The following is a 15974-nucleotide window of genomic DNA, read 5'->3' on the forward strand; positions in this document are numbered from 1 at the left end:
ATTTTAGATATGAGCAGATATCTCATCTTCACTACTGAGAAAGACAGATTCTTCTTAAGGACATTTTGTCTTGCAGGATGAACATGTCAGTTTTTTTTGTGTAACTGGTGACAGGATGTGGTCGAACCTCCTGTGCAGCTGAACACCTCTATCAGATCGGATTCAGTCCATGACATTAGGTGCCAGATGATAAATATACATTATACTGTTCCAGTATCTCTCACCTTTATTCATACATAAGTGCATGTGTTGCAGTCAGATGATACACGTTTAAATTAAAGAGCACTTAAATAGAATTCCAGTGTAAAGTAGATTACACTTCATTAGATTGGCAGTTACACTAGTTTAAGAATATTTACACATCTACAACCAAGATGAGTCTGTCATGTGTTTGAAGAACATTGTCAAATTCTGACAAAGGTTGAAACCGTGCAAAATTGTTTTCATTGGATAAAAAAAAGACAATAACGGTCAAGTGTTACACATAATGTAGATTTGTAAACAGGAAAAATTCATTTAAATCCATGTAGCACTTTCAGGTTGTAGGTAAAAATGTGATTACAATAGAAAACCTATTATATCACTGCGGTTCATCCAGGTGGCATTACTGATTGCTGAAGCTCGCTCGCTCGCTCGCTCATGCACGCACACACGCTAGATGACTGTATCCTCTGCACTTCCTGTAAACAAATTTGGCTTAATGTAAGACTAAAAAGACCACACGTTTGTGCAGTCACTTGTAAGGCTCAGTGTGAAGCTAGGGCTGTTTTAAAGCCTGGAGCTGCCTTGTCCACACTAACTGACTCTTAGAAGACAACTGTGTGCAGCTTTTCTATTCACGTAAACACCTGAGGCACAAACAGCTCATCTATACAGACAGATATGATCTTTCTTCCGCAAAGGTTGTAGAAGTAAAGCACTAATTATTTCAACCGTCTGCATTCACTCAGCTTACATGATCCCAATTACTTGGAGGAAGCTGGGTCAAGGTGTCTGAGTGCTCCTCCCACTAGGTGGAGGCTTCCGGTGATGAGGATGTGGATCTCGGCTACGTCGCAGGGTGGAGGAGCTTTGGCCATGATGCTGGGTTTAACAGTTAAGACCCTCTTGGTTGTGTCTATCAGCATTGAATCCCTGCCCTGGGTAATCCACTGAAGGGCACTGAGGATGCAGGGGAAGACCAGGGTGTCAGTTTTCTTCAAAGGGACCAGGGGAAGGGCTTCCTCGATGAACAGCTGCGATCTTTTATCAACTGCACTACGATGGTGAAGACGCCAACTCCTCTCATTGTCCAGGCAGCGAGTCAACATGTTCTCCACCGAGACGTTAAAGTTCTGCTGGTCTGAAAGGAGACAAATGACAGGATTATGTAGGTTAAACGTTTTTAGTAACACAAACAATTTAAGATTTTACATCATCACATACAGTATCAATAAGAGGACTGACAGTGTGGACCATTTTAGGAAAGATGCATATTTATTGTTTCTTGGCAGATATCCGTCGGGTGAGGTAAACATATGAAGTTTTCTGAAGTCTTGCCAGCTTTGGAACCATTGTGCTTTTTTAGGGGAAGGAACCAAGACAGAAACAAGACTGTACCAAGAATGATTGACCTTATAAGAGTAACCACACTATGGGTAGTCCTGATCAAGCCCAAGGAACTCTGTAGACCTGCTCTGAACACTTCTTTAAATGAAAGACTTCTGTTTTTAATTTAATAAATCATGCTTCACAAAAAATTCTTATGGATTATAGAGTGTAGACTGTTGGCAAAATAGATATTCTATCTACTTAAATGTACAACACAATAACATTTAAAAAAGAGTCTGAATACGTTCTGAAAACAATGTAAGTAATGAGGATGTCACTCTAAAAACTACAGTGTGCTTAATAGTCTGGAATAATTCTTTTATAATTTCTAGGTATTGTGCTAACAATAAAAAAAAACAGTGGTATAGTCCATTAATCCTTCAGGAAGAGTTTGTTGTAAACCAAATACAGCTTCACGCAACAGCCTCAATGATCTCACCTGCATTACAAGAAGGGATGGCTTCAGTGATGTTTGGGCAGAATACAGCAAAGTCAAAATGACATGGCTGAAAAGAAACACAAAGGAGGAACAGCACGAAAAAGGAAGTTAACAATTTTCCAAACATATACACTTATCACACAACTTATTACTTTACTGAAAATCCACTCTCACATTATTAAACCGGAGTATGATCGGAGCAGGAGGAGCCAATCACTGACAAGTATTTGTCTTACACTAGGCCGATTGTTCATTTAAAAAAAAAAAAAAAAAATTATATTTCTTTAACATCTCCAGTAGATTTTAACACAGGAAATAAACAATGATTAATAAGAAAAAAGGACAAAAAAGGAAATAAACAGAAATCCAAAAACATAACCACAACATACTGAAAACAGCTATTATGACAACATTGTCATTTTGTGAAGTGCTAAACACACAGCTGTACTCACCACCAGGAGTTTAAGCATGGCTGCTGAGTCTCTCTCTCCTGTGGCATTGAAGAGTAAAACTCTGGCTACAGGTCCACTACAACACAAACATGTCAGAGTTGTTGGTCAAAAAAAGTAAAAGCAGAGAGCAGCAGCTCACATCCAAATCATTCTATTTAAAAGTGACTAGGTATGCGATCAGGCATTTCTGATCATGTTCATACTGGCTTATCGTGCTGGGACCCATTAAAGCTGTGGTGATATTTTATATTTCATGTCTAACTTGTATTCTGAAGCTGAAATATGCCTCACAAAATTCATGACAAAAATGAAATGTAGCAAGTGTTCGACAGAGTTGGTATAACTGAGTTCCCTCTCTACAGTGTGATGTGATAGGTTGTCTGATGCATGCAGGTGTAATACAGCGTCATGTCGTAGGGGGGAGCCATTCACCTTGCCCTCCTCTCATGCTGGGCTGCAACATCTCTGAACCATTGCACACAGGCCTGCATACTGCGCATGGTGTGAGCTCCATCCAAGAAGTAGGTGACTACTCCATGTCTCAGAGTCTGATTCCTCCCTGGCCACTCTGTATCTGCCAGTCCTGAGACCAAACACACCCATCACACGGGACGATGACACATTTAGCCTGGAAACTGGGTTTGTTAAGTGTATTTGCCGAATATATATATTTAAAAAAGGCAGAAGGGTCCAGTTACCTTTTATCACCAGCGTACATAAAAATACAAAAATATCTATATTTATTTGACATCAAACGAATTTAGCTTGTTTACAGTTTACAGTTTAACACCTGAACACAACAATGTGTTGAATAAGCTCTGTTAGAAATCTCAATTATCTTTGTCGTAACAAATCTCCCCAATGTGGGACGAATTCATGATTATCTTATCTTAACTGTGCTCTGATAATCAGGAAATTATTTTGTTTTTGTGACTCACCTTTCACCATGATGGGGCTGGGCTTAAAGGAAGTGGCCTGAAGTACACCTTTGTTCTCAGCAATGGTGGAAGGAAAGCTATTATCTGTTGAGAGAGGACATGTCGTGGACAACCCTTTAAACCCTGGAATACAATAACAATACACAATACTGTCTTCTTCCTTCTGTTAAAGTCGTACACGTTTTCATAGGTGTCTGCTAAAACGTACGTAATGGTGGGAAATCTATGAAGACAGCACAGAATGTTTGCATGATATTTAGAACCTGGTTATTATTGTGGTTGTAAAGGTACTTTTGTAACCTTTTTACCTGGTGTTTTTATCTGATGTGAGGATTCTCCTCAAGGCTTATTCACAATATTGTACAATTTCATTACTACCCCTTTCCACCAAGGCAGTTCCAGGGTCAGTTCGGAGCCAGTGCCTAGTCTCAAACCATTGGCTACAAACAAACCAATGTTAGAGGATGTCAGCTGAGTCTGTGTCGGTGTGTCTACATGTCAGCGTAAAAGAAAGACAAGAAGAGAGAAGTGAGCAGGTGGAGTCTGGATGGACTGAATTAATGAATATATATAATTTATAAATATATATTAAATGCTAGTTCGTGCGTTCATTTATAAAGTTGTATGAATTCTTGAGGAGGCAGACCATTATATTAGCAAGATACAAATCACCCAAACAATCACCCCAAAAAAACCACAGATTGCCTCACCCATCACAGATAGACGATATATCAGTGTCATATAAGTGTTGCTTGGAAATCAGAGATGTAGACAGGGACGTATATGGTAATGTGATGTCTGCTCTAGCCCAAGGAAAAGCAAACTGGTTCTTAAAAGGTTTGCAAGTTGAACCAGCTCTGAACCAGCACTAGCACTCGATTCACTCTGGTGGAAAAGGGGTATAAAACTGACTTTATTTTCAGTGTGCATAACAGATAACTGACGTGCATTTAATCTCTTTGTGTATTTAACCTTATTTAACATCATCGCTCCCATTTTACGTGAGTTGAAATAAAAACATCTTCTTTCCCATAAATGTTCTTCACAAATGTGTTTAAATCTGTGTCAGTGAGCTCTTCTCCTTTGCCAAAAGAATCCATCCCCCTGACAGATCTGGATGTTAGCATTATTTATAAGATGAGATGAGAAATTTACAATGGAAGAGACAACCAGAGCAGTGTCTGCAGAACTGAAAGTGCAACATTTAACCATCATCCACCTAAGAATGTGTTGTCTGGTCCTGTGCTACCAAGCAGGATCTGTGGTTATCAAAATAACTTCAGGTTTAACTCTGTCCTACGAGGCAGATTCACTTCTTAAACCCACCTGGTAGACATCTTTTCTGTAGCCAAGTGTGACTCAACTGGAGGGCCAGGGAGGCATTGGAGCGCTGATGCAACCCTGCCAAGCCAAGATGCAAAGGTCCACAGTCTGCCTGATAGTCCTCCAGCTCTGGACACACCCACAGAGGACACTATGACAACAACAACAAGTGAGAATGTAATACACACAACTAAGCAGCTAGAGGGGGCATTTCAACAGACTGACTGAAAGTATTAGAAGGTGTCGTCACTTACTCTGATCTCCGTGGCCCTGTCCTTGAGCACAGCCATTGCATTTTCTGGTTGTTTGGCTGTGAAGGCAGGAACCCCCAGCTGAAATCACATGAGCATGATGAGTAGTCTGTGTGATGATAGAAAAGTACAAGATACTCCACAACAGAAGTGGGGAACCTCGGGCCTCTGGGCCATATACGAGCAGCTGTGACTCAAGAAGTAGAGGGAGTCATCCACTAACCAGCAGGTCCCTGGTCTGATCCCCCATTTTGTGTGCCCAAGTGTCCTTGGGCAAGACACTGATGCCCATATTGCCCCTGATGGCTGTGTCAGGTTGTGATAGAGAAAGTGCTGCATGTATGCACTGTATGAATGTGTGTGAATGGGTGGATGGCAAAACTATACTGTAAAGTGCAGTGAGTAGTCATCAAGACTAGAAAAGTGCTGTATAAATAAAGACTATTTACCATTCAGACTGTACACTGTATGCACTGTCCAATCACATCACCATTACAGCTGGAAACATGAGGGTGAACTGGTAAGTTAACACTCTTCGGTGGAGTTTTCTGTCCAACCAGAAAACTACATTCTGACAGATAAAATGTTCTACATGCAGATTTTGTGCTTATCGAGCTGATAGCTAAGAACCTGAAACCTCATTCAGAAGGAGAATCAGTGAAGGAGCCGTGTTGCTGCTGTGGAGCTGTTAGTACCAAAGTAAAACTGTGCATTTTGTTCGAACTCTGTTTTACTACTCTCCAAGAGCATTCGCTACTGTGACACTTGAACATGCTTTCAGATATTTGTCGGATGATTTTAGGATGATCTAGATTATTATACTTTCAATATTTAGTCCAATCACAGCATTGCCTTTCTGATATGAGCAGCTTGAACAACACACCTTGAAGATGCCTCCTTTTTGCCAGGCAATTTTTTCAATGGTGTCTCCAAGAATCTGAGTGTGGTCGATACCCAAAGAGGAGATGCCACACACCCACGGCCTCCTGTTGGGACAAAACCATAGAGAGGAGAAGACATTGATAAAGATGTAATAAAAGCCTAAACCTTATGATACAACTGCTGATAAATCAACTTCCTCAGCAACAGTGCAAAACAGGAAAAGATGTAGGAATAACTTAACAGGCAAACTCAAGCAAACTGAATAGCAGCCCTGTATGGTTGATTGTGTTTTTGAACCCATTACCACTCCAATAATAATGTCCCATTGTGCCAACACTACGTCTACATTAAACCATCTAAATGTCTAAATCCTGTTTGAGTGAAAACAATGTTTCCACAATAGTGCTTCCAGGTTATTTTGTAGGGAATCTCTGTCCACAGCAAATCCTAGTTAACATCAACAATCTACTTGTCCATGTGACCCTTCTATTCAGGGTCCTCTGCTGCACTGTGGTCATCTATGCTGTGTTTTAATGCAACCAAATTCATGATAAATTCTCATCACACCCTGGAGCACACTACATTAAGCCAATGTCAGACGTGAAAAGTCATCAAAGCGCCCACTAGTTCACGGTGAATCCTCTCGATAATCTCCTGCATTCTTTCATGGACATAATCCAGAGTTTATATTAGGGAGCTGGCAGGAGAAACTTCGGAAAAGGTTGAGAACTTCGGACTTGGACATTTGCATTCTCTGGAGAAGAGTTCAGTGAATGTCTGAAAGCAGCTTACATCAGTGCAGAAAAGGTCATGAGTTCAACCACTACAGGTCTACAAAGACAAGCCATTTTATTGTCAGACCAGTTTTACCAGTTTTTACCAGTCATTTATAAATAGTAAAATAAATAAAACTTCAGTAATTATTTAATGTCACACATTAGTACGCAGGCTACAGATAGTGGTAATGTTTCAGAACTTGGATTTATATTTGTGTTGGGGATATATATAACTTATATATGAAACAAAAAGATTAATTACTGAGTGGAAAGCACAAAACATGTGTCTGCACTACTTGTCAAATACAAGAGCACATGACATGCATGACTGCACCCACTTCTGCTGTCAGTAGAGATTTGGCTCTGTTTGAGGGAATTTTCCCAGCGTGGGATACATAAAGTTTATCTCATCACATATCATCTCCATCTCAGTTGAGCTTCACTCACAAATACGCAACCCTGGTTTGTGTTTTTGGATGTAATTCCCCATCTCGCTCTTCTCTCCTACTCTGCTACTGAGGCAAAAAATAATTACAATCAAAAAGACAAAATACAAATATGTACACGCTAATTAATTTTTCCTAATAAATGTTCTTCAATATTATCTTGAAGTGGTTTGAAAGGGATTCTGCGAACCCACACTTTGTTTATCTTACTCCTCTGTCCTATAGAATTCTACTCTTCTGTAAAAATTTGCATTACTATGTAGTATTACTACTCAGGGCTCTCCCCAAAGAATGGAATAATGGCGCTGCACCATCATACCTAATCTTATCATACTGATTTTCAAAAGTAGGGTGTTTCTCGTGGATTCCCTACATCTAGCGATACTTCCACAATGCGAGACTCGTATTGGATTGGTCGAGTTTACCCTTACGCTGCATAACGAGCGCTGTTATTGGTGGGGACCCGCTGGTGGAGCCTAGAACGCTGGAAAAATAATTTATTGTCATCAAATACTGGTGGAGAGGAGCCCTCGCTCCGTGTGCCCCTACCCGGGCTAGAGCCACTCTGACTCGGCACTCTGACAGAGGGAGAGCCCTGCTACTACTACTATGAAAACCATATAATTGAGCCACAACGTGGTAGTGGTTGATATTCCTTCATTAGTACAAACACACAGTGTAGTTTAATTTAGACAATCATTGTCCTGCTGCCACAAATGCTCACTAGAATAAGATGCAAATCTGCCTTTCAAAATTGTCCCCTACAAATAGTAATATACCCTTTAACACTTTACTTATCATTACTTCTGCCAAGGAGTTTATGTTTTCATTGCTGTTTGTCTGTTCACAGGATAACACAAAAACTACTGAACCGATTTTCTTGAAAATGTGGAAGGGTGGGGTACGGGCTAACATTTAACATAAGCCTGGGAGGAGGTATGTACTCTCTGAGCGCCCTTTAAGTTTAAACTGTAACTAGTTTTAAAACATTAAATCAAATATATTAGAACAGAGAGAGTGAAGCTGTGAATCTGGCTCTGAGAAAACACATGTAAACTATAATGCAGGTTCCATTCCAACCCTCAATTACCTGTACATGTTTCCAGTTCTCTGATATAGTTTGTATTGCAGATCGAACTATCTTTGTGATAATGTTGGTGTGAAACATTAAAGTGAAGCTCTTTATTGGGTGCAAAGTGTTATCAGAAAAAAGATATTAAAGCTGTTCAGTGTCTCTGTATCAAAGGGACATTCATATAAGTCATGTACCGCCAACTGTCTTGTCTTCACTTTCTAATATGCTACGTATTAAGCCATCTTAATATAGACTCTCGGCTTCAAACAGAGAATCTTACCTTATAATATTGGTGCAGTCATATGCTCCACCAATTCCAACTTCAATTACAGCCAATTCCACCTGAACAAACAGTGATGTTATAATTTTAACACAAGTTAGTTTAAGTCATAAAACCGTTCATCCTACTTGAGGGTCAGAGGATAGCAACACTGGTTCAACAGTTTGTTACTACAACTCACTGACAAAGAGCAAGACTTCTTAACCACTGCAGGATTGCAAGGACACTTTCTAAGCTCTCTGTTGTACTGTTGAACTTCTACAATAATTGACAATCTATTCTATTTCTTGACTTGTAGAACAAAGTAGTGCAAAAAATGGCGAGAGAGGTTAAACAAATTAAGAAAAAGCCTACAGTCCAGACAACAGTGTGTAACTAATCAGATTAAAATCTATGGCTGGAACATACAAACATTCAAAATGGCGAGTCTAGAACTAGAAGTTAGGTATAATCATGTACGAATGGACAAACTGAGTAGAACACTATCTCTACTTGCAACCCCATCACCCAAGCTGCCAGCATACCTTCTCCTGAAGAAACACATGGAAAGCCAAGATGGTGAGGAAACGGAAGTACGCCGGCATCGTTCCTCCGTGGGCATCCTTAAGAGGTCAAACATAAGGAAAAATGACTGCATCACTTGTTTGCTTCTTTGCAATAATATACACAAGGAAATGCTGTTACTTTCAAATCATGATATCAGCACTTTCGTTTCATATAAATACTTGTGTATTACCATTATGCATGCAGTATATTAAAGTCCCTATGTGTATAATATTTCTGAAGACAGCATCTTTTTAATTAATTCAATGATCCACATTTTTTATTGTAAACAATAAGACGATCCTAGTTAAAAACTGGTGGAGTCTATATGTTTCCTTAAGGTCATTTGTCCCAATTTAGGGTTGTATGGCACCAAATGATAAGATACTGTACATTATCTAAAGGAACATAGTAAGGTTGAGACCATCCTTGTCAAAATTCAACCAGTCAGGACCGACAGTGTCAGGACCCTGCTCCGCTGATGAAATATGATTAGAGTATGCAGGAAGAGATATTAAAAGACATGATATTCTCATTGTTTGAAAAAACCCTGTGTATTTGCAATTTTTTCGTCCATTTTTTGGCAGCGAAATCAGTCTTTTTTTAATTATCAATATTTCATGTTGATATCATTACTTTGTATTTAATGACATTGGTGCCATGGCGCTATTGTCTTGTCATGTAAATAAGTTTTCGGACGATTAACACTATTTTTAACACAGAAAAAGTGGTGCAATGTTTCGAACCAAACTATCAATTGGGTTCAAAGAGTTAAATCCAAACACAGCACTTCTGTTCCTTACAAAACACAACGGTTGAAACAGTTATATGTATACCAAAAATATATATATTAAATTGCAAGTCTCTTTGATTTTGATTGTGTAGCATGGCTTCGATATGTTGCACAGTAAGGTTTTTTTTAGACGATCAATCTATCCAAAATATTTAAACAGCAGGCAAACATCACACTGAATACCTCTGTGACCTATGTGCTCTATCACATGAGGGTCAGGCTCATCCTGACATGAAGGTTCTCATTTGGCACTAAACTCAATTAAAGCTTGTGACACTGATAATGCTCGAGTTAGGCTGATAATACACAATGAGCTGCTTGGGATGCCTAGGGTTACTTTGAGATGATTAAAGACCATTGCACTGAATGATGTGAGTGCAGTGAATGATTAGCCAGGGTTAGTTCCTTTCCACTCAGTCCAGTTTCAGTTCAATAACAACACATTTAAATGTCTGCATTTTACACAACTCTGCCTTGATACATGACTTACCTTCGTTTCATCCAATTGTCCATAAATCTGCCAGAAGTATTTAGTGAAGAGCTCTTTTCCAATGGGCCGTCCATTGATTCGAATCCTCTCCCGGACTTCTACCAAGTGTGGGGAACTGCAATCAAGAGGGAAACTTTAATTGAAAAACTACTGACCCTGCTGCAGTTTATATAGTATAAATAAATACCTTCTTACCCATGTAACATGTAATTTGAACATTTACTTTATCATCAACTTCAAACAAGCAAATAATAACCCAAGGCATTAGAACAGCAACAAACCAAAGTGTTAAGTCAATGGGGAGAGCAGTTGTTGGGAAACAGGCCTAACCTACATGGGATTGATAATCAGTGCTGTCTTGGATATACAACAGCATCAATTAAAGTCAAGATATAGATACTTTTTTGTACAGAAAGTGCCCCTCAAGGTGTTCTTGAGATATCGTGTTCATAAGGATGGGACAGACTGACAATCTGAAAACATAATGCTTCTGAAAACTTGCTGTCGCCGGCACAGAGGCATAAAAATGCCATAAAAACAATCCTAAGGCCCATTCAATCTCAGTTACTATTGTTGTGTTGAATAAGTTAATATGGGTCACTTTCCTTCTGTAGAGCACTTACTTTGCTGTTTGTGAGAGACAGATGATACAGTAGCTCCAAAGCTTCTTTCACTTCTAGAAAGTCTGAGACTTGAACCACTACCAGTGCCTCACAACATGCTTCACACATGCTGCTTCATTAAGTTTAAATGAGAGATTCTTTTTGTGCTGGTACATTAGTGAGAGGAGAACAATATGTACAAGAAGGACAGAATCATAGATAGAGAACACCTGGATATCAGATAAAAAGGTAATAACACTAATGAATCATTAAATGAATATCATTATACAATAACATCCCATGTTACATATTTATTAACCATGAAGCCCAGAGTCAAAGGCCTAAAGGTACATCACAGTGGGTTCACTGTGGTCTCAGCGCAGAGAGGGCTACCTGGTTGATCCTGCCAGTAGCATATGCTTGTCTCAAAGATTAAGCCATGCAAGTCTAAGTACACACGGCCGGTACAGTGAAACTGCGAATGGCTCATTAAATCAGTTATCAAAACAGATGATACGCATCTCAAAATAGTCGCAGTCTAAATAAATAGGTTCATATAAAGTAAAGAAGTGTGGAAATGGTGCATTAATCACACAGGATTTTACTTTTACCCCTTAAGTATGCACATAAAGAGGTGATAGCCTGTTTAATTTATCTTCCTGTGATAGATTTGCTTGGATTTTAATTGCACACATGAGACAACTATTCAAATCAAAGAAGTGTTATAGTGCTTTAGCCCCAGTCTTAAAGAGCTGCCATAAGTTTTACAAGCCACCAGATTTTCACTGTCCTTTTAGAAGCCACAATGATTCATAAGGCTTCATCTGTTACCACCTATCATCCTGTAAGTAGGATATCAGTACGGCTATCCTTCATAAGCTTCATAAGCTATCCTTAAGTCAAATCTACTACTTAGATTTAGAATCAAAATGTTAGAAAGCAAGATAGAACATGAGATAATGGGTATGCACCAAATTCCCAGTACTGGGCTTTTACTCCCTTTCAGTATTTCACATTGAGGCATTGTGGCTTAAAAAATGCTCTGTGAAGTCTCCGTTATTACTTTCAGCGTCTAAAAAGAGGAAATCAGTCCGGCAGAATGAAGTGCAGCCAATGACTACACCTTAAATTACAAGTCATTAGTTCCTGAACCAAAAAAAACGTGTTTCTCTGAGTTCTTCCTCAGCTGTGACAGGTCTTGAGGGACAGAGGAGGGGCTTACAACTTGTCAATTATCTAATTACAGACTTTCATTTCCTTTCAGCAACTGTCCTTCTCTATCAAATAGTGTAAATATTATTCTCACAATATTAATTTTACCTGTAAAATCCAGTGCGGAACCCATAACTTCTCAAAATCTGCTCCGTGAATGCACATGTTGACCCCTGAAAGACAAACACAGACACATAAAAGGCCAACCTTGTACAGCCGTTCAATAGTTTGACTCCTCTTTCATGAGTCAACGCATGTTTGAATGTGGTTGCATGTCAGAGCTCACATAATGCCAGCTTTGAGCTTTTTGTTGAAAAGGGACAGCTATCTACTATCATATGATCAGTAACATTTAAAAAGGAGAAAAAGCACTGGGCCTGCCCTGTAGTGACACATTTTCTATTGTGCCTATAAATCTAACACTTATGAATTTGCATCCATCAATGTGTGACCCACATGGCCAAAGATTACTGACTGAATCCAAACATTAACAGCTTGTGTGTCTAGTAAGCTCACCTTGCCCTTGGTTCCTGTCACATGAATAATATTAAGATGGTCCAGCTTCTCCACCTTTGAAACACAACACACACTAGATAAGACAAAAGGAATCACATAAGCCAACAATAACATTCCATGAAGCTCTAAAAGGTGTCACTGTGATGTGACAGCTATGCCCCTGTGTGCGACGTGACAATGGACTCACCGTGAGACCGGCTCGCTCCAAGAAGCCTCTCATGGCCTGGAGCTGCAACTGAGGGTTGCTCCGCTCTCGTCGTACCTGCTCCAGGGCGCTGGCATTGGTCTGTAGGGTGTTCAGAGTGCAAATGGCATCCTGTGGCAAACACAAGCAGCAACATCTTAAAAACCACAGCCTGTTCTCTAACAAAACAAGTCATTCATGAAATGATTTTTTTTTTCTATGCACAGACTCAAATTAAAAGGGATCTAGAAATGTTCAGTGTGTGTACCAAAACCTACCCTTGTCCAAACACACAAAACAATGAGCTACATCTTAGCACTAGGGGGTTATTACTTATTGAGAACTGTATTCAGCCTAAATATTCACCCTACAAATCTTTAAAGGGCCCATATTGTGTAAAATACATTTTCTGGGCTTTTACTATGCGTAATTACTTGAAGGGGGTCAGTAGGTGCCCTCAAAGTATGAAGACAGTCACTTCGCAGACTTTTTCACTCAGTCCATTCCAAGAAATATGTTATCGAAACGTCTCTTTTCGTACTTCCTCTCCGTATGATGTCATTCGGGATCGCACTCTTCTCTCAGCCCCAACCAGCCGGTACCAGTCCAGCCTCCGAACCCAACACCCACGCCACCTCCACCACCACCACCACCACCCCTCCACACCGAACGTGACACCAAGCAGACATGTTGCTGAGCTAGCATCTTGTTAGCTACCACAGGCTAACCACAATAAACAACACTAAAGAAACACTGCAGCGTGGAGGGATGCAAGGAAGACAATGTGTCCGTGCACATTCCTCCTAAGAACGTTACTGATCGAGACCAGGGGTTACGCTTTATTTCTTCTGACGTGGAGTTCTGTGTGAATGTGACAGCTTGCTCCACTCTCTCTGACCGAGTCAGAAAACATTGTTCAACTGTCTAGTGATTCATATTTGAACATACTACAACGATTATGATGAATGCACAATGCTGTTATGACAAACTAAATGCCTCATTTCATTAGACAATTGTTTTCATTTTGCATGCTGTGTGAAATTTCAAGCCCCAAATCACAGTAAAGCATTTCGTATTGAGTTTGCAAACAGAAACTTCCAAACTAGGACAAAGACATATGACACAGTACTAGGGCTGCAACAGCTAATCAATTCAATCAATTGAAATCTTTAAGTAACATACCCTATAAATCACAGTACTGTAGAGTACACTGCAATGGATAGTAGATCATATGCATTACAGTTCAGCGTCCTGTGTGTAGTAGTAAACTGTACAGTAAGAGTGTGGTAGAAGTAGTAGTACAATAAGAGTGTTGTAGAAGTAGTACAGTGACAGTGTGGCAGAATAAGTAGTAGAGTGACAGTGTGGTAGAAGTACAGTGACAGAGTGGTAGAAGTACAGTAAGAGAGTGGTAGTAGTACAGTAAGAGAGTGGTAGAAGTACAGTAAGAGAGTGGTAGTAGTACAGTAAGAGAGTGGTAGAAGTACAGTAAGAGAGTGGTAGTAGTACAGTAAGAGAGTGGTAGAAGTACAGTAAGAGAGTGGTAGTAGTACAGTCTAAAGAGTGGTAGAAGTACAGTAAGAGAGTGGTAGAAGTACAGTCTAAAGAGTGGTAGTAGTACAGTCTAAAGAGTGGTAGTAGTACAGTCTAAAGAGTGGTAGTAGTACAGTAAGAGAGTGGTAGTAGTACAGTCTAAAGAGTGGTAGTAGTACAGTAAGAGAGTGGTAGTAGTACAGTCTAAAGAGTGGTAGAAGTACAGTAAGAGAGTGGTAGTAGTACAGTAAGAGTGTGGTAGTACTGTAGACAGTACAGAAACTCCAGGACTCTGCCGTCTCTCCTCGTCCAGCGGCTCTACAGCAGGTTGAAGTTCGGTCAGCTACACTTCAACACGACACACTCGAACTCTCGGTGCTGGTGTAAACTTCTCCAGCGCTGGTGGCTCGCTAGCTCGTTAGCAGCCGGTGCAGAGCCGAGCCGAGGAGGCGGTGATCGGTTACCTGGTACTCCATGCCCGGTATGTGAGGCGCCGTCCTGGTGCTGTAACGTCTGAGAGAAGGTCCCGCCAACCGGAAAGTCCAGTCCTGCTTCAAGAGCCGCGCGGCAAACATGGAGCCGCAGCGCACCACGCGCAACTTCCACACCATCATGCGGCGTCGAGCTGTCACAGGAAGCGTCAGCTCCGTTTACTGGCGTCATGACGTCACGCCTGTCCCGCCCCCCGATGGTCGGAAACAGGATTTCTCTAAATCCTTCACTTTACACTTCCTGTCAGCCACGTTGTATGGATCTGAACTTCCTGCCAAAATAAAAAGCAATATAAAAGCAAATCCTCAAATTGAACTTTTCATCTTCTTCTTCTTTCCGGCAGACTAGGCAGTATTTAGTGCATTGCTCCCCCCCACCGGTAGGGACACATCACTGCAGTTTATGCCCTCAGTTTATATCTTGTGATATAAATTTGTAGTTTTAAGGAAGTGCAAGACTTCCCTATCTCTCTCCTTATTGTACATCCCATCACCAAGCAGTGTCTTTACAGAAAAGGTTTCAGTGCACAGTTTGCCTATTTCTATAAATAGCTCCCTCCTTTCTTTGGCATAGAATGGACACTACATCAACATATGTTGGACACAGACTCCAGGACTCCACAGTTGTCACAGTTGCCATCTCTGTGTTTTCCCTCAAGCACAAACCCACTTGCTAGTCCACAATGTCCGAGCCTTAGCCTTGTCAATTTATTTATATTTTATCAGTGAATAGACAAATGTGTCTGGTTTACAAATGAATTTGCTAAAGGAACCGAGTTGTCAGGCTCGGTTCATTGCTGATGTAGAGAGTTAATTTTGTGAAAGAAAACTATGCTAAAAAAAACATTAAATACATTTTCAAAGTAACCTTTGAAAATGAGTACTGATGTGATGCATCTAATTTCTGGTCAACAAATAAAACGTTAATATTAATGTGAAGGACACACACATTTTTGAAGGCAAAGTCAATTTCCTCTGCTGCCCAAAACATCTATATCAGGGGTCTTCAACGTGTTTCAGGCCAAGGACCCCCAAACTGGTGGAGAGATGGAGCAGGGACCCCCTACTATATATATTGTATAAAATTGTGTTTTATATTAAACTGGGCCTAGTGCCATGTATAAACATAGCTACCCTGTTATTGTGCATTCAATACTA

At 40.2% G+C, this 15974-nt stretch overlaps 1 protein-coding gene across 1 annotated transcript; it reads right to left on the bottom strand.

Moving 5' to 3' along the window:
* Positions 1-326: 326 nt before the first annotated feature.
* On the bottom strand, positions 327-14976 carry fpgs (folylpolyglutamate synthase). The gene is made up of 15 exons (XM_034602794.1): positions 14790-14976; positions 12796-12924; positions 12609-12662; positions 12201-12265; positions 10279-10393; positions 8977-9054; positions 8453-8514; positions 5877-5979; positions 4997-5074; positions 4746-4893; positions 3420-3503; positions 2914-3064; positions 2482-2557; positions 2030-2096; positions 327-1342 (listed from the first exon to the last, which is right to left on the bottom strand). Exons 1-15 carry the CDS (start codon positions 14937-14939, stop codon positions 966-968), a joined length of 1737 nt encoding a protein of 578 aa, XP_034458685.1. The 5' UTR covers positions 14940-14976; the 3' UTR covers positions 327-965.
* Positions 14977-15974: the final 998 nt, after the last annotated feature.

Source organism: Hippoglossus hippoglossus, chromosome 12 (assembly GCF_009819705.1).
Source record: "Hippoglossus hippoglossus isolate fHipHip1 chromosome 12, fHipHip1.pri, whole genome shotgun sequence".
Lineage (NCBI taxonomy): Eukaryota > Metazoa > Chordata > Actinopteri > Pleuronectiformes > Pleuronectidae > Hippoglossus > Hippoglossus hippoglossus.